Genomic DNA, 20,332 nt, shown 5'->3' with positions numbered 1-20,332 from the left:
TACAGTGAAATGCCACCTGCGCACAACAAAGAGTATAGCGAATTTGTATCCTGGCGGACACCTCAACATTCAATTCACAGCTGTCAGAAAGAACCACAATGTCTTTAGAAGTATAGGGTCTCCATTTAATTCTCTTGGTAAACCAGCCGACACGTGTTTCGTCGCATCAGAATGTAATTACCGCTACTCCTCAGGGCTGTAGGGTTGAAAAGGCAAAATTGTAAGGTCGCTAAGCCAGAGAGTTGCTAGGAGAGTTGGTCCACACCAGGAACACGGCAGCCAGCAGGACTTCCAGCACCATAAACTCCCCGTACCGGGGATATTGAGTATATGGGAGTTCACTCACTCTCCTAGTATTTCATCCATCAGCCTGCGGGACTATTCGGCAAATTAGCTGACTATACGGCTTTTATACCTACATTGAGGACAAACCAGGCTCCTTCGCTGATCCAATTTACACTGGATTAAGACGTCAGAGAGCTCATACCCGAGTTTCCTCCATTCTGAGACGTGTGTCCACACCATGGACCACTGACACTCCACCTGGTCTCGAGTCCGGCCAGGTCGGAAGTATCACCCGCTAAGCAACCTTACAATTTTGCCTTTTCAACCCTACAGCCCTGAGGAGTTGCCGAAATTACATTCCGATGCGACAAAACACGTGTCGGCTGGTTTACCAAGAGAATTAAATGGAGACCCTTACTTCTAAAGACATTGTGGTTCTTTCTGACAGCTGTGAATTGAATGTTGAGGTGCCCACCAGGATACAAATTCGCTATACTCTTTGTTGTGTGCAGTGGGCATTTCACTGTTTCTCTCAGTGTGTTGTCTTCACAACATACGGTTTTTGGGGGGTTACAGGGCTTATCCCCTCACCCAATTGCACCACCATCCAATCAGTGTTCTCCAATACCTTTGCGTTAAATAATTATGTTATGTTATGTTATATTAAATTTGTAGAGTGCACAGCTACTCAGAGTATCCCGGCGCTAGTTCCTGATAGCCTACAACACTCCCATCTAAATAGGAAAACCTCAGAAAAGCAGTATTTTTATTTCTTCTTAAAAGCTACCGGATCCGACACCCTCCTAAGGGCCAACGGAAGCGCATTCCAAGCTAGGCCTGCTTTGCAGGTGAAAGAACACCCGCCCAGCCTGTGGCGATTGAAACAAGGGTTCTGTATTAAGAACAGGTCAGAGGAACGCAGTTGCCTAGAAGGTTTGTAAAAGACAAAGCGCTTCTGAAGATAGAGCGGACCCAACCCATACAGGGCCCGTTGGACAATGGACAACATTTTGAATTTGAGACAGGACTCAGAGCGCCCAGTATTTCCCCTTAATCTAAAAACCTTGTCACAAGGAATTCTCAAGTTGGCAGAAGTGTGCACCTTGTCTAAACAGGGACCACAATCCTAGTCAGGGTAAGCTAGATACACAATTTATATTAACCTGTGCTCCTCCTCTGGTAGCTTGGCACAGAGCAGTCAGGCTAAACTTAATAGGCAATGTGTTCATTATTTGTGCAACACACACACACACAATAACACAATGAAAATACCGCAAAAAGACTCCACACAGATTTAGGTAAATAGAGAATGTTTATCTGAGTAAATCAAGATGAACATGACAAAAATCCAATCAGTAGATGTAGAGATATGAATTTTTAATGAATAAGTGCAAAAACAGCGCTTAGAAGTGAAAATTGCTAAAAGGTTACTTGATGTGGCAAGGGAACGGGGTAAATCCAAAGTTCAGGCCGACCGTGATGCAGGGTAGAATGGCTACTAGACTCAAACAGGTCCCAATCCAATCAATCCAATCAATCCAACATTTGTAAAGGGCACTTCATACCCACAAGGGTCTCAAGGCGCTGGGGAGGGGGAGGCTGCTACTGATCAAAGAGCCAGGTCTTGAGTGTTCTCCTAAAGGTCAGCAGGTCTTGGGTCTGTCGTAGGCTCAGCGGTAGGTTGCTCCATGTTTTGGCGGCGAAGCGAGAGAAGGATCTCCCTCCGGTGCCAGTTCTTCGGATGCGCGGAACGGTGGCAAGTGCGAGGTCGACAAATCGTAGCTGGCAGTTGGGGATGTAGAAGGAGAGTCGACTGTTGAGGTAGGCAGGGCTGGTCTTTTGGAGTGCCTTGTGTGCGTGGATGAGAAGCTTGAAGGATATCCTATTGTTGACGGGGAGCCAGTGCAGGTTTCTCAGGTGGGGGGTGATGTGGCTGTGGCATGGTATGTTGAGGATCAGTCGTGCTGAGGCGTTTTAGATGTATTGTAGTTGTTTGATGAGTTTGGTCGGGGCTCCCGCGTAGAGGGGGTTTCCGTAGTCGAGTCTGCTGCTGACGAGGGCTTGGGTGACTGTCTTTCTTGTGTCCGTTGGGATCCATTTGTAGATTTTGCGGAGCATGAGGAGGGTGTTGCAGCAGGAGGAGGAGACGGCATTGACTTGCTTGGTCATTGTGAGTGTTGATTCGAGGATGATTCCCAGGTTGCATGCGTGGTCTGTGGGTGTCGGGCTGTCCCTAGTGCTTTCGACCACCAGGGATCGTCCCAGGCAGAAGGGTTGGAGCCAAAGATTAGGACCTCCGTCTTGTCCGAGTTCAGCTTCAGGCGGCTGGCCCTCATCCAGTCAGCGACGGCCCTCATTCCTTCTTGGAGGTTTGCTTTGGCGGTGGTGGGGTCCTTGGTGAGGGAGAGGATCAGCTGGGTGTCATCGGCGTACGAGATTAAGTGGAGGTTGTGTTGTCGGGCGACGTATGCACGAGGGACCATGTAGTTGTTGAACAGTGGCGGGCTGAGGGAGGAGCCCTGGGGTACACCGCAGATGATCTCAGAGGCTTCGGATCGGAATGAGAGGAGGCGGAGGCTCTGGGTTCTGCCTGAGAGGAAGGATGTGGTCCATTCCAGAGCCTTTCTCGGATCCCTGTGGCATGGAGTCGTGCACGTGGAGTGTGGTGGCAGACGGTGTCGAAGGCAGCGGAGAGGTCTAGGAGGATGAGTGCTGAGGTCCCACCGTTGTCCAGGAGGGGCCTGATGTCATCGGTGGCGGCGATGAGGACAGTCTTGGTGCTGTGGTTGCTGAGGAACCCTGACTGAGAAGAGTCCAGGATTCTGTTTTCTTCGAGGTCATGGGTTAGCTGTTTGTTGATGATCTTCTCGATGACCTTGGCCCACTGAAACAGTACCTTGGGTGAAGCAAAGCATTGACGCTAAAGGCAGGATGTGTTGATCTCTTCCACGCAGCTGAGTCACTCCTGTGTTGTTGTCAAGCTCCACTAAAATAGAGGCAATGTGTCATCGGGAGCTGCGCAGAGTGTCGTCATTGGGCTGTGCAGGTTGTAGAACCACCATCGTTGAACAGCCTCTGCCTTGATGTCTATGGGTGATGCGTTTGTTATGACTGTGACAGTGGTGACAATTTTCTATGAAAGCATCATAGAAAATCAGCTGCAGAACCCACTTCGGAAGCCCAAGACTGGAGGAGGCTCCTCATGCAATTGTAGGACGCACATACGGCAGAGTCTAGCAGCACAAGCAGGATTGTAGGAAGCCATTTGTGTCCCTGAGACTTCAGAAAACAGGAGGCAAGCCAACAAGCCCTTGGAGTAACTTTGGGTTCAAGTGATATGGGTCCAGTACTTGTCCTCAGCAGGGCAGGGTACAGCAGCTCAGCAAAGCAGGGAAGCAGTTGCTCACAGTCAGTCGAAGCAAAGTGTCAATCCTTGCCCCAAAGCAGTCTTTATTCCTGCACAGTTATTCCCAGGTCCAGTAGTGTACTAATTTGGGAGTGTCATAACCCCAGTACTTATACCCAAGTGTGCCTTTGTTTTGAGGGGTGACTTCAAAGAATCTTCTTGAAGTGCACACATCCCCTTTCATCCCAGCCCTGTCTGCCAGACAATCTGTGGTGGGTACTGAGTCGTTTCTGTGGAGATAGAACACAGCCTATTCAGATGTAAGTGTGAGCTTCCTTTCCCCCTTCCTGCTCAGGAAGGCTATCAGAATGCAAAGGAATGGAAATTAATGCAGATGAGTCTTCTGTCACACCCACCCTTCCTATGTTTGTGGCTGTCTAAATGTAATGCCCGAAGTGTAGCTGTTATCCAGCCCAGATGTGCACTGGAGGCAGGCTGCAGACCCACAAAGTAAAGTTAAGAGCAGTGAAATGTCCACTTTTTAAAGTAGCATTTTTTTAAAGTGGCGTTTCTAAAATAGTAATGTCAAATTCATCTTTAACTCTAAAGAAGATTTACCATTACCATTCCAAATATATGAAACATGAATTAGCTACTCCTTTCTAGTCAGGAATTACAGCTTAAAAGTGTTTAAGAAATTCCAAATTCTGACTTATGAGAGGAGTAAGCCTCACAGTAGTGAAACATGAATTTAGCTATTTGTCACTACCAGAATATTTAAAACTTAAAAGTGCATGCCCTACCTTTTACTTACACAGCACCCTGCCTTTAGGGCTACCTAGCGCCTCCCTTGGGGGTAGTCTATGTGTAATAAAAGCGAAGTTTAATGCTTGGCAAGTTGTTCTAAATGCCTAGTTGAAGTGGCAGTAAACTGCACACACAGGCCAGGCTGTTCCTTTCAATGGCAGGCCTGAGACAGGTTTGAAAGGCTACATGAGTGGGTGGGACAATCAGTGATGCAGGCCCACTAGTACCATTTAGATTACAAGCCTTGGGTATATGGCTGAACATATACCAAAGGCATGTAACTTATAAGTAAACTAAATTTGCCAATCAGGTATATACCAATGTCACCATGTTTAGAGAAGAAGCCCATGCACTAAAGTGCTCATAGTCCTAAGCCCAACAAAAAGATACAGCAACACGTGGAAGTAAGCAGGCAAAACGCTAGGGGAAGACCACCCTAAGCATGACAAGTCTAACATTCACCATTTATTTCCAACCTCACTGCTCCATGTGTCCTCTCGCTCTTTTGACAGCATTTCCCTTATCTGGGCTGCTGACCACTTATTGAGTTTTAATAAGAAGATATTTAAATTTTTATACTGTTTTGGATTAATTTGAGGCTGGTGACACGTGTTGATTGAATTGAATAATTTAAGTCCAATGTACTGTTGATTTTAAGGTATTTGTAAGTGTATATATGTCAATAAATTAAATAATGTGCAATATTTCTGTAAAAATGTATTTCATGGAAATGAAGAATTTTGATTGATTGAAAAGCCTCTAAAGTTGGTGTTCAATGTGGCAAGGATGGCTCTATTATAGGTTAATCCTGGCTTACACTATTACCTATAATATGTGATAAATCCACTTTGGGACCAGCTGGAAAATTTTTCCAATGACTCATTTTCATAATAATTTAAATTCCAACGTAATGTCAGGTCAGATTTTATATTACTATTTTGGAACTTAGAAAGTTGACATTTTTCCGCCTAAACAGTAACATTATTGGGAAGAACTAAAGAGGAAAAAAAAGAAGAGAAGGGGTCAAAACTAAATTGCCCCATTGCCCTTTAATCCAATAAACAATCCTAATGCTGTAAAGCTCCATATAAACTTTTAAATGTAAAGGCCCATGCCCATATACTTTGGGACAGTGTCACACAGGACATCATTACGATGTCGGTCAGAAAGGCTCTGAACAGCAATCAAATTCTCCTAAACCGTGTTGGAACCTATGTTTCCGACCGACCGATTACAATTGAAAAGTAACCTTTCGGTCAGTCGGAATAGCTTCCAACCGGCATTCGGAGACTCCGAGTCAGTTGAAGCAGAATTTTACAGCTCTACGGACCGCATTTCTGACTGACGTATAACAATGTCGGATTTGGACAGCCTTTCCAACTTGGTATGTCTGACACGGAGCGGCTGTCGGAAACTGAATTTGGGGGCCCGTAGCAGGCCCCCCTTCACCGTGAGGCTTCCGGTTGGGGCCTGTGGGGGTACCCAAGGGACCCCCTTTAAAACCATGCAGAGTGTGGCAGGCACCATTGGGTGCCTGTGACAGGGGGCAAGGTTTTTCGCAAGCACTGCTTTTTTCAATGGGAGCCTGTGTTGCCAGTGGAAAGTCAATGGGATACTTTCCAAACGGTTTTGGGAACCATCGTAATCAGTCAGTCAAATTCGTAAAACGCGAGACGGTGGAACGGTTCTGACAAGGAGTCGGGCGGATTGCTTTCTGATGGACATTGTCCTGAGGCCCTAAGTGAGTGAAAATAGGCTTGGTGTAAAACCCTAAGCACTAGAAACAAATGTTTTTTAAGAAATACAAAATGTCACCTGGAGACTGATTTTGCTGTCAACTGGCTCCATTTATCATTATCAGCACTTTCCTGTTTGAACAGAAAAACCTACCCAACCTAAAGGTACCTGTGGTAGATAAGTGTTGTGAAATTTAAATCGACTGTAAAATTAAAGTAAGTCTTAGTTCAACTTTCCTGGTAATGGCATAGGACCTGAATCGGAATTAAATGATATTAACAAGTCTGTGATTACAGAAAGAGTGTTAAATCATCCTATGGATAATTATTTCACAGAAGAGAGTCAAATGTCAAAAATAGCTCCACCATAGGTATCACACATATTAACTCAAAATCTAAAGTTACGCCCCATTGAAATTATGAGATGTGGGACACCATCATATTATTCCTCCAGATTTAACCAGAAAATACATTTTTTCAGTGTAGCTTTCGGCTGCTGATAGCTACTGAAAGCAGACAAATGGCAGGGGCGGCTCTAGGCTCTTGGCGGCCCTGGGCAGGGAGCATAGGTAGGGGGCCCCGGAAGAGGGGGTACGGGTGGGGCGGAGAGAAGAGGGGGGTCAGGGTGTTTGGAAGTGGAACAGAGCCAGAGGCCGCCAAATCCCTGCCAGGGGCCGCCCCGCAAATATGTATCCATCCTCAGAGGATTATTATATTAAGGATATATATTGGCGTGGCGGCCCTGTGCAGGTGCACAGCTTGCACATGCCTAAGGCCGCCCCTGCAAATGGAAACTTTTGTAGAAAATGTGAATTTAATGGAGAGTGAGATTCACAATTACAGATTACTTGGTAATTCCTAATTTCTAAAGAGGCCCTCAAGGTTTCAACAGTAAGCCATAGCAAACTTCTCCTCCTTTGTAGGTACTGCTACACCAGTATCATTACCTTCAGAGATGCGAAATGACCACACTAAAATCGGGTCTATCAAGTTAGCCATGTTTCTTCATCATTCTGTTCATCACTTTCAATTTAATGAATAAAACCAATTAAGTTCACGACTTTGGCGGTGCTGCGCCAGGTCCGCCGCGCCGCTTCACCACCAAATCTGCAGTCAGAACGCCTGCCAGATTAGGAGTTTCCTCATGTCTGCGTGCTATTTTTACGTTCCCATGGAGGTGCCCTGAAAATGGGCACCACAATTGGAACGTCGAAGACAATTCTTGTAGGCAATAGACTGAAAAGTCCATGCCATGCAGAAACTGGGGTGAATGCACACAGGAGAGCAATATAAGCATCCACATACGGAGGAGCACATGGGGCCCTGCGGGCCCCCCTTGTTTCCTCTCTACCACTGAGTCAAGGAGGAACCTCCATGACTCCATAGGCGGAGAGGAAACTCGTAATATGCTTGGCGGGACCACAGCGGTCAAGCCAAGCATATTGCAGCCTCCTGACCGTTGGGACACTGCCAGAGAACGCCGGTTCCCAGGCAGCTGCGGGGGGGGCTATGGTGGTCCGAAGGCCCGTTTCCTAATAGAACGGTCTGGAGACCGCTGCGCCTCTATGAGTTTAGCAGTCTGCGGGCCACCAGACTTGTAATCGGGCCTTGATACTTTTCACAAGACAAGAAGAAAATATGATTAAAAAAGAAGTGCAGATTGGATTTTAGACAGTAGTTTGATGGCGAAACATCTGTCACAAAAGTCAAATAGGTGTCTTCTTGCACATTTATGCCCTGCTGTCTTATAAATATAGGTTACAAATTAAACTGCCTTGGGGCATAATATTTAACACTACTATTAACCACTTGATGGGTCCGACGCCGCAGGCGCAGTGCGCATGTGTGTCGGATGTCCGGAGCAGACTGAACTGCGCACACGTGGAATTTTGCCGCACTGTGGCAAAATTCCGTCCGCGACCACGGGGTTAAAACATTCACTACTTCCACTACTACTGCTATTGATGCAACTAAATGATGATTTTAACAATAACAACAACAACAACAAGAATAATAATAAGTCAACTTCTAATGATAACAATACTGTTCCTTCTATATCCTTATCTATATAAATAGAATGTATATTAATATGAACATGAATGCTAAATGTGAGGAAGAAAAATTCTCATTTGTGTAGAGGTACTTTCATTTGCCAGCATCAAAGTACAAACCTTGAGCATACTGTGAAGCTGCTTGTGCAGTTTAATCGTACATTGTACCCAAGTGCCATTAATTTTAATTATTGGTTAGAGTGAATCCTCTAATCACTCTTTGCCTTCTATCTGTCAGTTCACCTATGTCACGGGTGGCTGATTCAGGGAGATTGATGATGTTGGTGATAATGGGATGCATTGACTTGTGACTTCAGTTGTCTGACCTTATCACAGAAAAAGTAAACAGAAGACAGATTTTGCATCTGTTTGCTCTCCCGGCTTGTATGCTTCATTCTCCATCTATTTTATTATTTCTCCTAAACATGCTACCATTTCCTTTTTTCTCTGTGCCTTTTTGATATTCTCTTGTGATTATAATTTTAGCTTATTCTTTTTGTGTCTATGCATTCTGAATTGTTTTAAAACAAATAAAAGAAAAGAAACACAATGCAGTTCTACGAGAGAGCTGCCAGTAGAAGTATAGTGTCATTGCAGGACTAATTTATTATTTTAATACAACAGTTGCATTGCACTATTGTGACCGTTTTAAGTATTACCGAATTGTATGATTAACACTGTAGTCTTATGTTGATTGTATGTCAGAATATTGATAGCAAAATATCCTTTGACATAAATATTGTGGTATAAATATTGTTTGCAAAAGCATTGCTTCAATAGATGTAGATTTTTCAGTTCTTAATTTGAGGCGGTGGCAAGCGGTGGGGGGCGCCGGCTATTATTTTTGTTGATCAGCACTCATTTTTTCCTGTATCAGAAACTTACTAAGTGCAAGAGAGGGAAAGACACACAGATTGGAAAGACGAAGGAAGAAAAAGCTGGCAAAACTGACACCCACAGAAAGCAGGAACCTGCAAGTGTGAGAAAAAGGGGCAGGGACAGTCTGGTAGTGGATTCAAGGCTGCACCAATGTTTCATTGCATTGGCTGCCGGATTCTGAGCAGAGCTTCGGGCACCAGCACTTTTTCTTTCAAAAATTAAGCACTGAGAAAGTCTACTATTAACCCAAATGGGGTGATATTTAGGACACAATATTTGTGTTGGACAATGATTTTGCCAGAATATTCTCCTACCATGCCCCCTGGGGTATTACAAATGGATAATAAAACATACATTAAGAAGATTTGCTATTTCTTAAGAGACAATCCCATTTGAATGCTTAGTTAATTGGAAAAAAGCTAGGTGCTCTTTTTCCAGTTTCTCTATAAATCCTCTGTTTTCTGTGGTAGAATGGTCTTAGCATATCTGCTATCATGCTATCATGGCAGTACTTCCATTAGAACAACCATGTAGGCACTACATCCATTAATGCTGCTGCCATGTTATCTGAAGTTAATTGATAAGGTCCTCAGTCATAGATGTATCTCCAAAGTATTGCAAAAACACAGGAAATATATATGTCTATAGAGGGCTAAAGCGTCAGGTGCAGGAGCAACGCACACCCTCTGAAATAATCCTCTTTGATGTGATTTGAACATATTCTGGATCACCAAGCCACAGAGTCCCGATTCTTGAGACTTCATCAAAGTTTCTTCCACAATAGCACTGAGAATTGTGTGGTATCATTGGGGTAGGGGGTGAGAAGAGTAGCTGGAAAGGGGCTGAGGCAGTTCCTTCATGAGGACAGTTGGAGCATTGACACTTAAATTATAGAGGTGGGAGGAGGAGAAGGTTGTCTGCCTTGTCTGCCGATCGCAAATTGCCTGGTTTGCATGTAGAAGACAAGCAGAGCAGTGCAGTGTTCAGTCACACCCTGGACATGTGTGATAGGTGACTTTGAATATTGTCCCAATCACGCATGCTCTGAGTATCTTAAAGAAGCAGCATTGACAACTGGCAGGTACTGACAGATGCACCTGTTTTTCCCTTGCTCAGGGTGAGTCGTTGGTACGCCCAGATAAGGCGTGAGTAAAGCAAGTCTTCCAATACCCTGTTCTACTTTTTGGCTGATTTCTCAGATGTTTAGCCAATGAGAGGAGTGGGTGCTCTTCTGGAGGGAGAGCTGTACCCATGTCCCTGTTTTTGTTGCTGAAGACCTCGTGTCCACTTATCAACTTTAATGCCTGTAACCATGTCCTTCTCTTGAAGGGTAAGTAATTTGAAGTGCAGAGGTAACCCCGGTTGTGTACAACTGTGTATGTGTGTGTGTGTATGTATGTTAGAGGTTTGCAACATACTGCAAGCTTGTGCCAGATGTCTAAAACAGGCTGAGGTTTTATGGGAGGTAATGAGTCGGTGTGAATGGAGATGAGCCGTTTCTGAGCAGCGCAACGGAATTGATGTGTGGATTTTGGGAGTTGGAGCCCTATACACACTTCCTAAGGTCCAGGACTAGATTGGAACCACTTGGCAGGGAAAGACTATCCATCTAGGTGCTGTAGGCAGATGGGTTGGAAGTCTTTGATGTCCCTAAGACTTCAAACCGGAGGCAAGCCAGCATGCCCTTGGAGTCACTTTGGTTCTGGGTTGGAGAAATGCAGGTCCAGACCTTCTCACTCCCAGGCAAGGAGGGCAACAGGTAGTAGGTCAGCACAGCAGACCAGGAGCCCAGCAGAGGGACAGTCCTTTCAGCATCACAACAGTCCTTCTTCCTGGCAGAGTATCCACCGGTCCAGAAGTGTACTGAGTTAGAGGTGTCCGTGGTCCAGTACTTATAACCAAATGTGCCTTTGAAGTGGAGAAATTTCAAAGAGAGGCCTTAGAAGTGTACAGAGTACCTTTCCTTCTTGCCTTGGCTCCCGGCTCACTACAGAGGGCATGCAGCCCTTCGTGTGGGACAGGACTGAGTCTATACAGGTGTAAATGTCAGCTCCTCCCTCCCATCTTGCCCAGATTGGCCCATCAGTATATGGATGGCCCATCAGTCACAGCTAAGCTCCCTTTGTGTGTCTTTCTAGAGGGAATGCACAAAGTTGAGCTTTCTCCCTACCCAGACATGTAGACAAAGCCAGACAAAAGGCACTGGATATGCACAGCATCCGATGCATGAGTTACCATCTCCACTGTATGACAAATTTGAGAGCTAAAGCATGAGGGAAAACGAAATCTGTCCCTTGGGATCCTCCAAGATTTGCTGTGATCCTCACTCCATTGTGACTTGATACCTTTCATGAGTTGGTATACAATGTATTGTTCAAATGAGACCAAATGCTTTGGAATGACAACACATGTAAAGATGTTAGAGTTAGGCATAGATTCTTCTAGAATGGGACAGAGGATGGATTACCTCAGTGCCGATAACCACTGTCACGGTGATCCAGTGAGCCAAGACCCGAATCTCTTTCAAATAATTGCTTAGAGTAAAAAATGAAGCATCATCATTAGAGAAGGTGTGTAACATGGGACAAAATTTTAAGAGGGAAAATCATATATAAGGAACAAAGTCTTTAAAGATCTTTTCTGGCACTCTAACCAAATCACTTTAACATTAGAACAACATTTGAAAGAAGCATGCTCTTAGAAACATTGCTATATCCACTGTCATAAAATTGGACATTAGAATATGCATGTATTCATTAATGTATTTACATAATTGTTTTGTGAAACTCCCGGAGATGTCTTGCAGCCTCCACCATACATTTGCATCTATAATGTGCTTGATTTTTCCATGGTCTCTACATAGGTGATGTGGAAGATGCAGGCCATTAATTGGAAGAAATCTTGAGTCCTGCCCCTTCTAGGTTATTCTGCATTAGCTTTGGGTCTGGCTTCTAATAGTTATGGGCCTAACTGTTTTCATCCCAAGCTTTTTGGAGTTAAATATGGTGTAGGCAAGCAATTAAATGCGCTTTTTAGCCATTCAGCCTTCAGTAAATGAACAATTAATGTCCCCCAAAACCCGTCCCAAGATGCTGGTTTCTGGTTCAGGGAAGACCTGGCTTTGCAGTTCGGGCTGGACTGTTCCCATGAGGCACAGGGTCAAGACTGATTTGCATATAGCTGGGTCTGAACTGAGATGGCAAAGTGAGCTAAACAACAATGATGGATTCAACCCAGATCTGTGACTGGGGATGAATGTTTCAAAAGTTTCAGCGCTTCTTCCGTCATCTCCTTGTGTTTGCTCTGATCACATAGAACTAGACATTAAAAACTGAAATGTCTTTGACACACACTACAATCTGATGAATGCTCTGCACATATTGTAGTGAGCAAACATACTTGGATAACACTAATACCATTCTTTAGGGGGAACTACTAAAGAAACATGAGAACAAATGCACATAGAAACGATCTAGAAACCTATGACAGGGACAGTACGCCAACATCTGTACAATAAGGGCACAGTTTGTGAGCACCTCTAGTTCTCTGGACAGGTCCAGGACCTCTCTCCTGTCAAGAGAGAGGCCTAGGCCTTTGCACACACACTAGATAGTATGAGACAAAAATTAGCTTGAAAATAGCATACCAGATACTCACAGTAGGGCAGTCAGGGCAGAGGGACATGACTGTACATGATGCGGGAAATGTCCCCAATCTAAAATCCGTTTTTGCCCATAGAAGCTGCCTATAATCAAGTTTGACGAACTGTGAGAAATCAAGAAAGACCACAATTTGGGACAGATTTATTTTGGATCAGAATTGATGTGCTATCAACCATCCATTGTTCGGCTTTAGGTTATGGAGATATATAAATATATGCAATGGCTATATAAATGAAATGTGGCCTAATAACATTTAGAGCAAATGTACTAACAAATGCACATTTATACATGTAGTATTACAATGCATAGACCTTGATGTTACTTGTACTACAATATAGCAAAAACACCTTGAGGAAAACATTGTTTGCAGCTTCACAGATTGCATCTTACAATGTTTGTATAGTGGAAAATAACTCTCTTAATCGTCAAGGCCTCCTCAGTGCGGTTTTCCCTGATTGCTCAAATTAAATGATTCTATCCTGCTTTTATTAAATATCTTTTTTTAAAACAATAACACATGGTAATGGAGCATCATCTTGTTATAATTCACAATATATTACAATATACCCCAATAGGTGCTCCTAACCTTTTACCTACATTTACCTTGCCATTGTACTACATAATGCTTTTTGTGCTGACCTTTTACCTAGTTAGGTGCTGCATACATTTTGTGTGGTTTTCCCTGAAAACTAGCCTAATTTATTATGCATGATGATCCTCAGATCACAGCAGGATTCCCATCTTCTGCATAATACCTGTGTATAAGGTTCATCACTATCGTCATCCTTGGCCGGCATGACACAGCAAGGTAGAATCTCTGAGGGTACCTTTTGGGTATATAAACACCATATCTTTGCTGGGGCAGGCAGAGGAGAAAGACTTCCATGGTGACACTCTGACATGAGACGGTAAGGTTCCTGCACACAAACACTTCAGCACGCAGTGGTCTGACATCCCTCTCGGGGTGTCCATCTCGAGACTAAGATGGGGTCCTTCATTCTCTCACATCAGGTAATGGGATTGGTTTTATCCTAGGGGGATTCTTGGCTATACACCTACATACAAGCTAGGTAAACTTAGTTTAGATACATCTAGTTAGGGTTTGCATCGTAGGATTACGCATTATTACTGTCATGTATTAATATGTCTGCATATATCAATTGTTTTAGCACTATGGAAGATTCTACTATCTATTTTCTCTGTTGGTGCTCATAACCATATAGGATGTATGACGTTACATCGCAGGCTATTACAACGCCTGCCTTTACAACGCGGTTTTTACATCGCAAACCTTTACAACGCATAGCGCTTAGAGGTGCTGGATAGTGAAAAGTTTAATTTTCTATTCCAACTCCAGTCCCCGTGGACACTAGGGAAGGTGTTGGATAGAAAATTAAACGTATTCCCTATCCTAGAGCGCCCCCCAGCGCAATGCGTTGTAATGGTTTGGGTTGTAATGACCGCGTTGTAATGGTAGTGCGTTGTAAAAGTTTCGTTGTAAAGGTTGTTCACCAACCATATATATCTGTTTCTGTCTTATGGCTGTTGCAGCACACATAATTACACTAGAATGACGCTGGTTCAATAAATGCTTATTGAAAATGTTCCCATTGTTTATTCTGTGTATCTTTCTGAGAAAGTGAGCAAGAGTTACTGAGCGAAATAGTACAGTACTGTTTCCACAATTCCTGAGGGGATAAGGTTGTCATGTTCGATAGTTGCCGGAAACTATTTTTTCCTTGGTCAGAGGGGTTCATAGTGGCATCGTATAGAGGCGAACATCTCCGGTGGTGCTGTCAGGAATCAGTCTGGACACCGATCCCACAGTTTATGTTGTCTGAACGCGCAGATCCTATATAGATTTATAGAACTACATGACATTGCTGTGTAATGGCCCTTCCAAACACTCATCAATAGTAAAGATAAATAGAATATTACACTTGGGGCAACATGTAAGAACTTATTTTGCGTTCGCAAACAGGCAGATTCACAGAGTTGGCCTGTTTGCGAAAACAAACAAGGTTTTTTCTATGTATAAAACCTATTTTGTGATTCAGTAACCTGTAGCTGAATCGCAAAATGGGTCTGTGATAAATACCGAATCGCAGCCGCATGTATGCAAGTTTTATGACTGTGAATGTGGTTGCAAAATATCTGCATTTTACCACCAACTTCAAGATAGTGATAACCCATTCTCAAGCGTCCTCAAGTGACCCCTTCCCCTTCGGGAATGGTGGCAAAAAGCAAACATCAACATGGTGGTTGGCAGACCCTAGCAGGCCACCATCTCCATGATTTTCGCGATTCCTATGGGGGTCGTAAATTGCGACTTACCTCATTAATATTAATGAAATAGGTCCATTTGCAAACCCCTAGGAATCGCTATTTGAAACTCTTGGAGTTTTATACATTAAGAATAGCGATTACCTAATAGAGATTCATAGAAAATCGCAATTATGTAATCGCTATTCCTAATGTTGATACATGTGGCCCATAGTGCCTCTGCATATATAATGTATATACTTATAGATTTAGCGCTATGCAAATATCCATTAATAAAAGTGTGTGTAAGCATCCTATGTATATATTATTTGTGTCCATCCAATGAAAAATACCACACGAAAAGTGAGTAGAATGGCTGTAAGACTGCAGTGCACATGGCACGTGCACTGGCCTCCTCTGAAGCTTGGAATAAAGCACTTCTTAATAGGAAACATTTAATCTATTATCAGCATATTTGTCACTATTCGTTTTCTGATTTAGTGTCAACCTCTTACAGAGAATAGAATACTTCTTATTGTTTGGAGTGCTTGGGGCTTTTAAGGATGACCCTGAAGTCCTGAGGCAGACACTTACCAGTTAAATCAAAGTTATGTGCTCAATTCCGAGACAAACAGCAGCCAGCTAAGCAGAACCGAAATCATTAGAATCAATCAATGCAAGTGGCCATTGCAGGTCATAAGCATTCACATTAAGCTATAGAAACTGAACACTTCACCTTTGTGCTTTCACCTGTACCATCCGAGTAACACATGCTCTTAAAGCAAAATGTTGAACAAAGTAAATATAAAATGCATAGTGCATATGCACAAATTGAGAAACTCAAAACAAACACTAATGTAAATTCGGTGCACGTGTTTTCTTTTCCAGGAAACCTCGACGAAGCACAGCAACAGTGGAAAATAGAATTCCACCGCTGGAACAATTACATGATGGACTGGAAAAATCAATTTTATGATTACAGCAGCAAGAAGGAAAACTGTGCAGGTCACTAATTAATAGCTCTAACCTTTCCAGAATGTCCGCATTATTGTTGATTGGGGCAGAGTAAAGGTAGTTATCTGGCATGTCTAATCAAGGACCACACAATGTGCATCAAAAAGGATATTAGGGACATTGCATTGATTCTGAATCTCCTTGGGCCTGTGACATACTGGATACCTACAAGCAGAGACAACACCCTTCCTCTTCGAGGCCTCAGGACTTGCTGTGATTGTGGACATTACAATGGAACCTTGCTTACTCTTTTGTACACTGTGTACACTGAAATGGAAAAATGTATAATCTTTAGCTTAAAGATCACTACAATTAAAGTGCAACACTAAAAGTAACACTGTATTTGTCATATTTAGATGAGTACTTAGAAAGCACACTTAAGACCATAGAGTCCTATTTCAAAATATGATAATGAACTATTTACTTCAAATGATCTGTTGGTGCACTTAACGTGAAGAATGTATTCAGAGCTGAAGTGCATTTTTTTTATTTCAAATAAAAACTTCTCTGAAGTTAAAAGTACATTATTTATTTTTGGATACATATTACATATCACCTTAATTCATAATGAATAAATTGTAGCATGACATATGATAGCATACACATTTTTAAAGAAAATTAATGAACGTTGAAGAATTGTTTTTAATTTTTTAAAGCTGTCCCACATAAAGAAATGAAACAAGCGTTAGCAAAGGCAGTGGGTCTAGCTTTATTATACTAACGCACATGAACAGATGCATTTACAGTTGATGTTTGCATGCAGTTACCAATGCTGGGAAATAACGCAGCAAATAAGGAGTGATTTCAGTATACAATGCATATAGGAGAAAAAAACGAATGTGATAAACAGCGTGATGAGTGAGTGTACTTTCAGATGTAGAATAGCCCCTCGTGCATTCCAAGGTGACACTTGCTAGAATGTGGAATTGCTCACTGAACAACTAATAGCATGAGGTGAGAGAGAAATACTTCTCTGGGCAGGCCCAAAGACCCACTGTATGAATTGTTTTTAAAGAATTGGTAACAATAGGCGAATTGACAGCTGTGCTGTCAAGGCAAACCACAAAAAAATGCTTTCCCATAGTTTTAGGGGGGTTTATGAATAATATTGTAAAATTTACCATAACGTATCACAATTCTACCTCACAGCAATCTCTGTTATAGCTCATTATGATATTCTAAGTTTGTGGCCATTAGCTACGGAGTTCTTGTTTATGCTTCTTTGTTCTCTGAGATTGGATTAGGTTTGATTAAAGAAAATATACACCTTCGGGTTACTTAAATTCCCAGACCAGGAAGAGAAAGTGTTTTCTGTTGTTTTCCTTCGATATTTGGAAGCTGAATTTACAAAAAAACGATTGTTTAGCAAGACATAAGCCTTTCAACATCAACAAGTACATTGAACCCTTTACCCCTGGATTAATGGGCGCTTATTTTATGCAGAGCTTCCTCTAATCTGTTAAACAGCAAACATTGTCAAAGAAAGAAAAAGACATGCAGATTAAATCTACCCATTTATGCTGGTGTTTACAAATTTATTCTTTCATGGGTTGAATTGATATCAATAAATGAGGCCTGTGATTTATGTAGAACCCCAAAAATCACACAACTATGTATTTTTCACTCTTTGAACTGAGTAAATATATTGATACATTATAGGGAAAATACGCTATTGGGCTACAGATCATGAACTATTTGTCACACATTTCAGTGATGTTTCTAAGATAACTCAGAGGGGAAATGCAAATAATGAACAGATGTTTTTCTTAACTCCTAGTTATAGGTCCTTCAATTCCTCTAGCTTAGAACTATAAAGTGCCTAACATTAAACTTAAAGCTGTATTATACAACTGTTATTTAGTCAAAAGTGTATTGGACTGATATTGTCTTGAGGAACATTTAATTGATTCTCAGCATATTTCATTTCACCATGATTTTATTCATAATACTCACCATGATAATTCAGTGGAATTGATTTGTAACAGAAAATTTACTGATTCCTGAAAATACGTAGTGGTTGTTTAATTATATTAATCTTTACATTGAAAAATGAAAAACTGATTTTCAAAAAAATAAAACAGCATCCTACAGAAACCAGGTAAACACATATATATGTATGTTTGTGTGATGTACTTTTAGAAGCTTATTGATCGAAAATAAAGTTTATGATATTGATGATGATATTTGCAGATCTCAGCGTTGGGGCTTGTGACATTTCATATTTCAATCAGTAAATATGTGTCAATACGTGTCTATTACACTAAACTTTGCCAATTGCAACACATCAGTAACATTGAAGCACCAATATATTCAGAATTTGGTATCTAACTGCAGTTTACAGAAGATATTTATGTATGCCACAAATCAAAATCATTAAGCATATGTCTATGTGCACCATTGAAGCATAGTGGTATCATTGAAAAAGTCTAATGTGAGTAGCTCATGCTTTTCCAGTCATAACTTTACAAGCTGGTATTTGTAGCCATGTGGCCTCCATTATGAAGTCAGGAATACAAGGACATCCTGGATTGGGTGAGCAATTTTCACATGTACCTGATAAACTTCCAAATATTTTGCTTTAAACATTGACAGATACATAGTGGAAAAGAAGTGTAACAATTATTGATAATAAAAAAAGTTGCTTTGTAATGCAGTCATATTGTTGTGACCTGGCCTAGGACAACAAATGAATATCACTTTGGAATGTGGAAAACCATATAACTCTCATATTTCTGCCAAGATATCAAATGTAATATCTGACGCATTCAGCTAGCCCTGCCTTTTTGAACAAGAACATTTACAATAAAAGAGGGGTGGGTGTTTTTTTTTCTTCATAAATTCGAATAGTTGGTAAAAATGATGTCAAATTATGCACCTTAGGCAATATGTGTTTGGTTGGCATGGCCATGAAGATTGAATGCAAGGCATACCTCACAAACGTAAGTTCATCCAGATACCGGAAGGACACTAAGTTAAAGAGAACATGTCTCCCTGCCGCATTTCACTGTACTTGTAAGACTTTTTCCACTCATGCAACTTCTACAGGCTAAATGTAGGCACAATAGCATGTCTGTGAAAATTTGCCTCAACCAGCTAAGATAAATAACATTTCATGATGAATGATGTGTTTGTGTTAATAACTATTTAGCATATTTTGCTCGTATGGGATCAAAATACCCAAAATGCAATTAACACATTATAAAACAACTATTAAATAGTTTACAGAAAGATGTTACATTTTAAACATGCAGTTGCTTGCATCAGCACTTTAAATATATATATATATATATATATATAAATATATATATATATATACATATATATACTTATATATATATATATAAATATATATATATATATATATATATATATATATATATATATATATATATATTCACTGAAAAAACCATAGGTTATAGACCATATATAGTTAGGAATTAGCATTTAAAAAACCTTATTTTACTCACACAAAACCATTGAAATTCCATATATAGTTAGTTGCACTAACTATATATCGCGCACCCGCAATCCACTGCTGATGATGTCACATATTACATCATTCATGACATGGTCAGTGACATCACTGATGACATCACTGATGACATCTCAAATGACATCACTGATAACAACATCCAGTGATTTTTTGTTTCTGTAAAGTTTAAATATGTCTTAAATATTGAAGAATGAGTGGATGTATAAGTGTCTGGACGAAGGATTTAGTAGGTGCATGACTGACTGTATGAGTGAGTGATTAAATGTGTCTCACTGAGTGCACGGGTTAGTGACTAAACTGTCTTAATTTGTGCATCATTATGTTTGTTGTTCTGTAAACTGCTGCATGTGTTGATCAGTAGCTATATGAGTAAGTATATGGGTTATTGATTGGTTGCTCAAGTATTTGTATGGGAGACTGAGTGTGTGTGTGGGTGCCTGGGAGGTGTATGACTCTGTGCATAGATGTGTGAGCAGTTGATTCACTAGATGTATAGGTTCAAAAGTGCATGTGGAAACAGCTGTATGGGTGGTTGACTGTGTGCATGAGTGCATTGGTGAGTGAATGGATATCTCAGTGCTACATGTCAAAGTAAGTACATATGTAAAACACAGTACATGTGAGAGTTGGCATATATAAATAACTGTGCATGAGAGCCACTGAATGTGTGAGTAGCTGTATGGATCATTGTGAACTTGTATCAGGGATTGTATAAGAGAGTAAATATGTGTTAGTATATGCTTGAATAAGTAAAGTGTGTATAACTGTATAGTTGAGGAAATGGAGGTGAGATTGTT

General features: G+C 41.5%; 1 protein-coding gene across 2 annotated transcripts in view; it reads left to right on the top strand.

Annotated features, from left to right (window-relative positions):
• BCHE (butyrylcholinesterase) overlaps positions 1 to 18,217 on the top strand; it is a 281,504-nt gene extending 263,287 nt beyond the window's left edge. The window contains exon 5 of one of the 2 annotated variants that reach the window (XR_013602288.1): positions 15,917 to 16,031. Coding sequence is in view for 1 of the 2 variants with exons in the window: in XM_078665706.1 (XP_078521832.1) it covers positions 15,917 to 16,041 (125 nt within the window). In the remaining variant the exon portion in view is untranslated. Of the gene's footprint in view, positions 1 to 15,916 lie in introns of both variants that reach the window. The other variant, XM_078665706.1, reaches the window with a different exon arrangement.
• The last annotated feature ends 2,115 nt before the right edge of the window (positions 18,218 to 20,332 follow it).

This window comes from Lissotriton helveticus, chromosome 11 (assembly GCF_964261635.1).
Source record: "Lissotriton helveticus chromosome 11, aLisHel1.1, whole genome shotgun sequence".
Taxonomy (NCBI): domain Eukaryota; kingdom Metazoa; phylum Chordata; class Amphibia; order Caudata; family Salamandridae; genus Lissotriton; species Lissotriton helveticus.
This window is presented reverse-complemented; position numbering and strand designations above follow the sequence as displayed.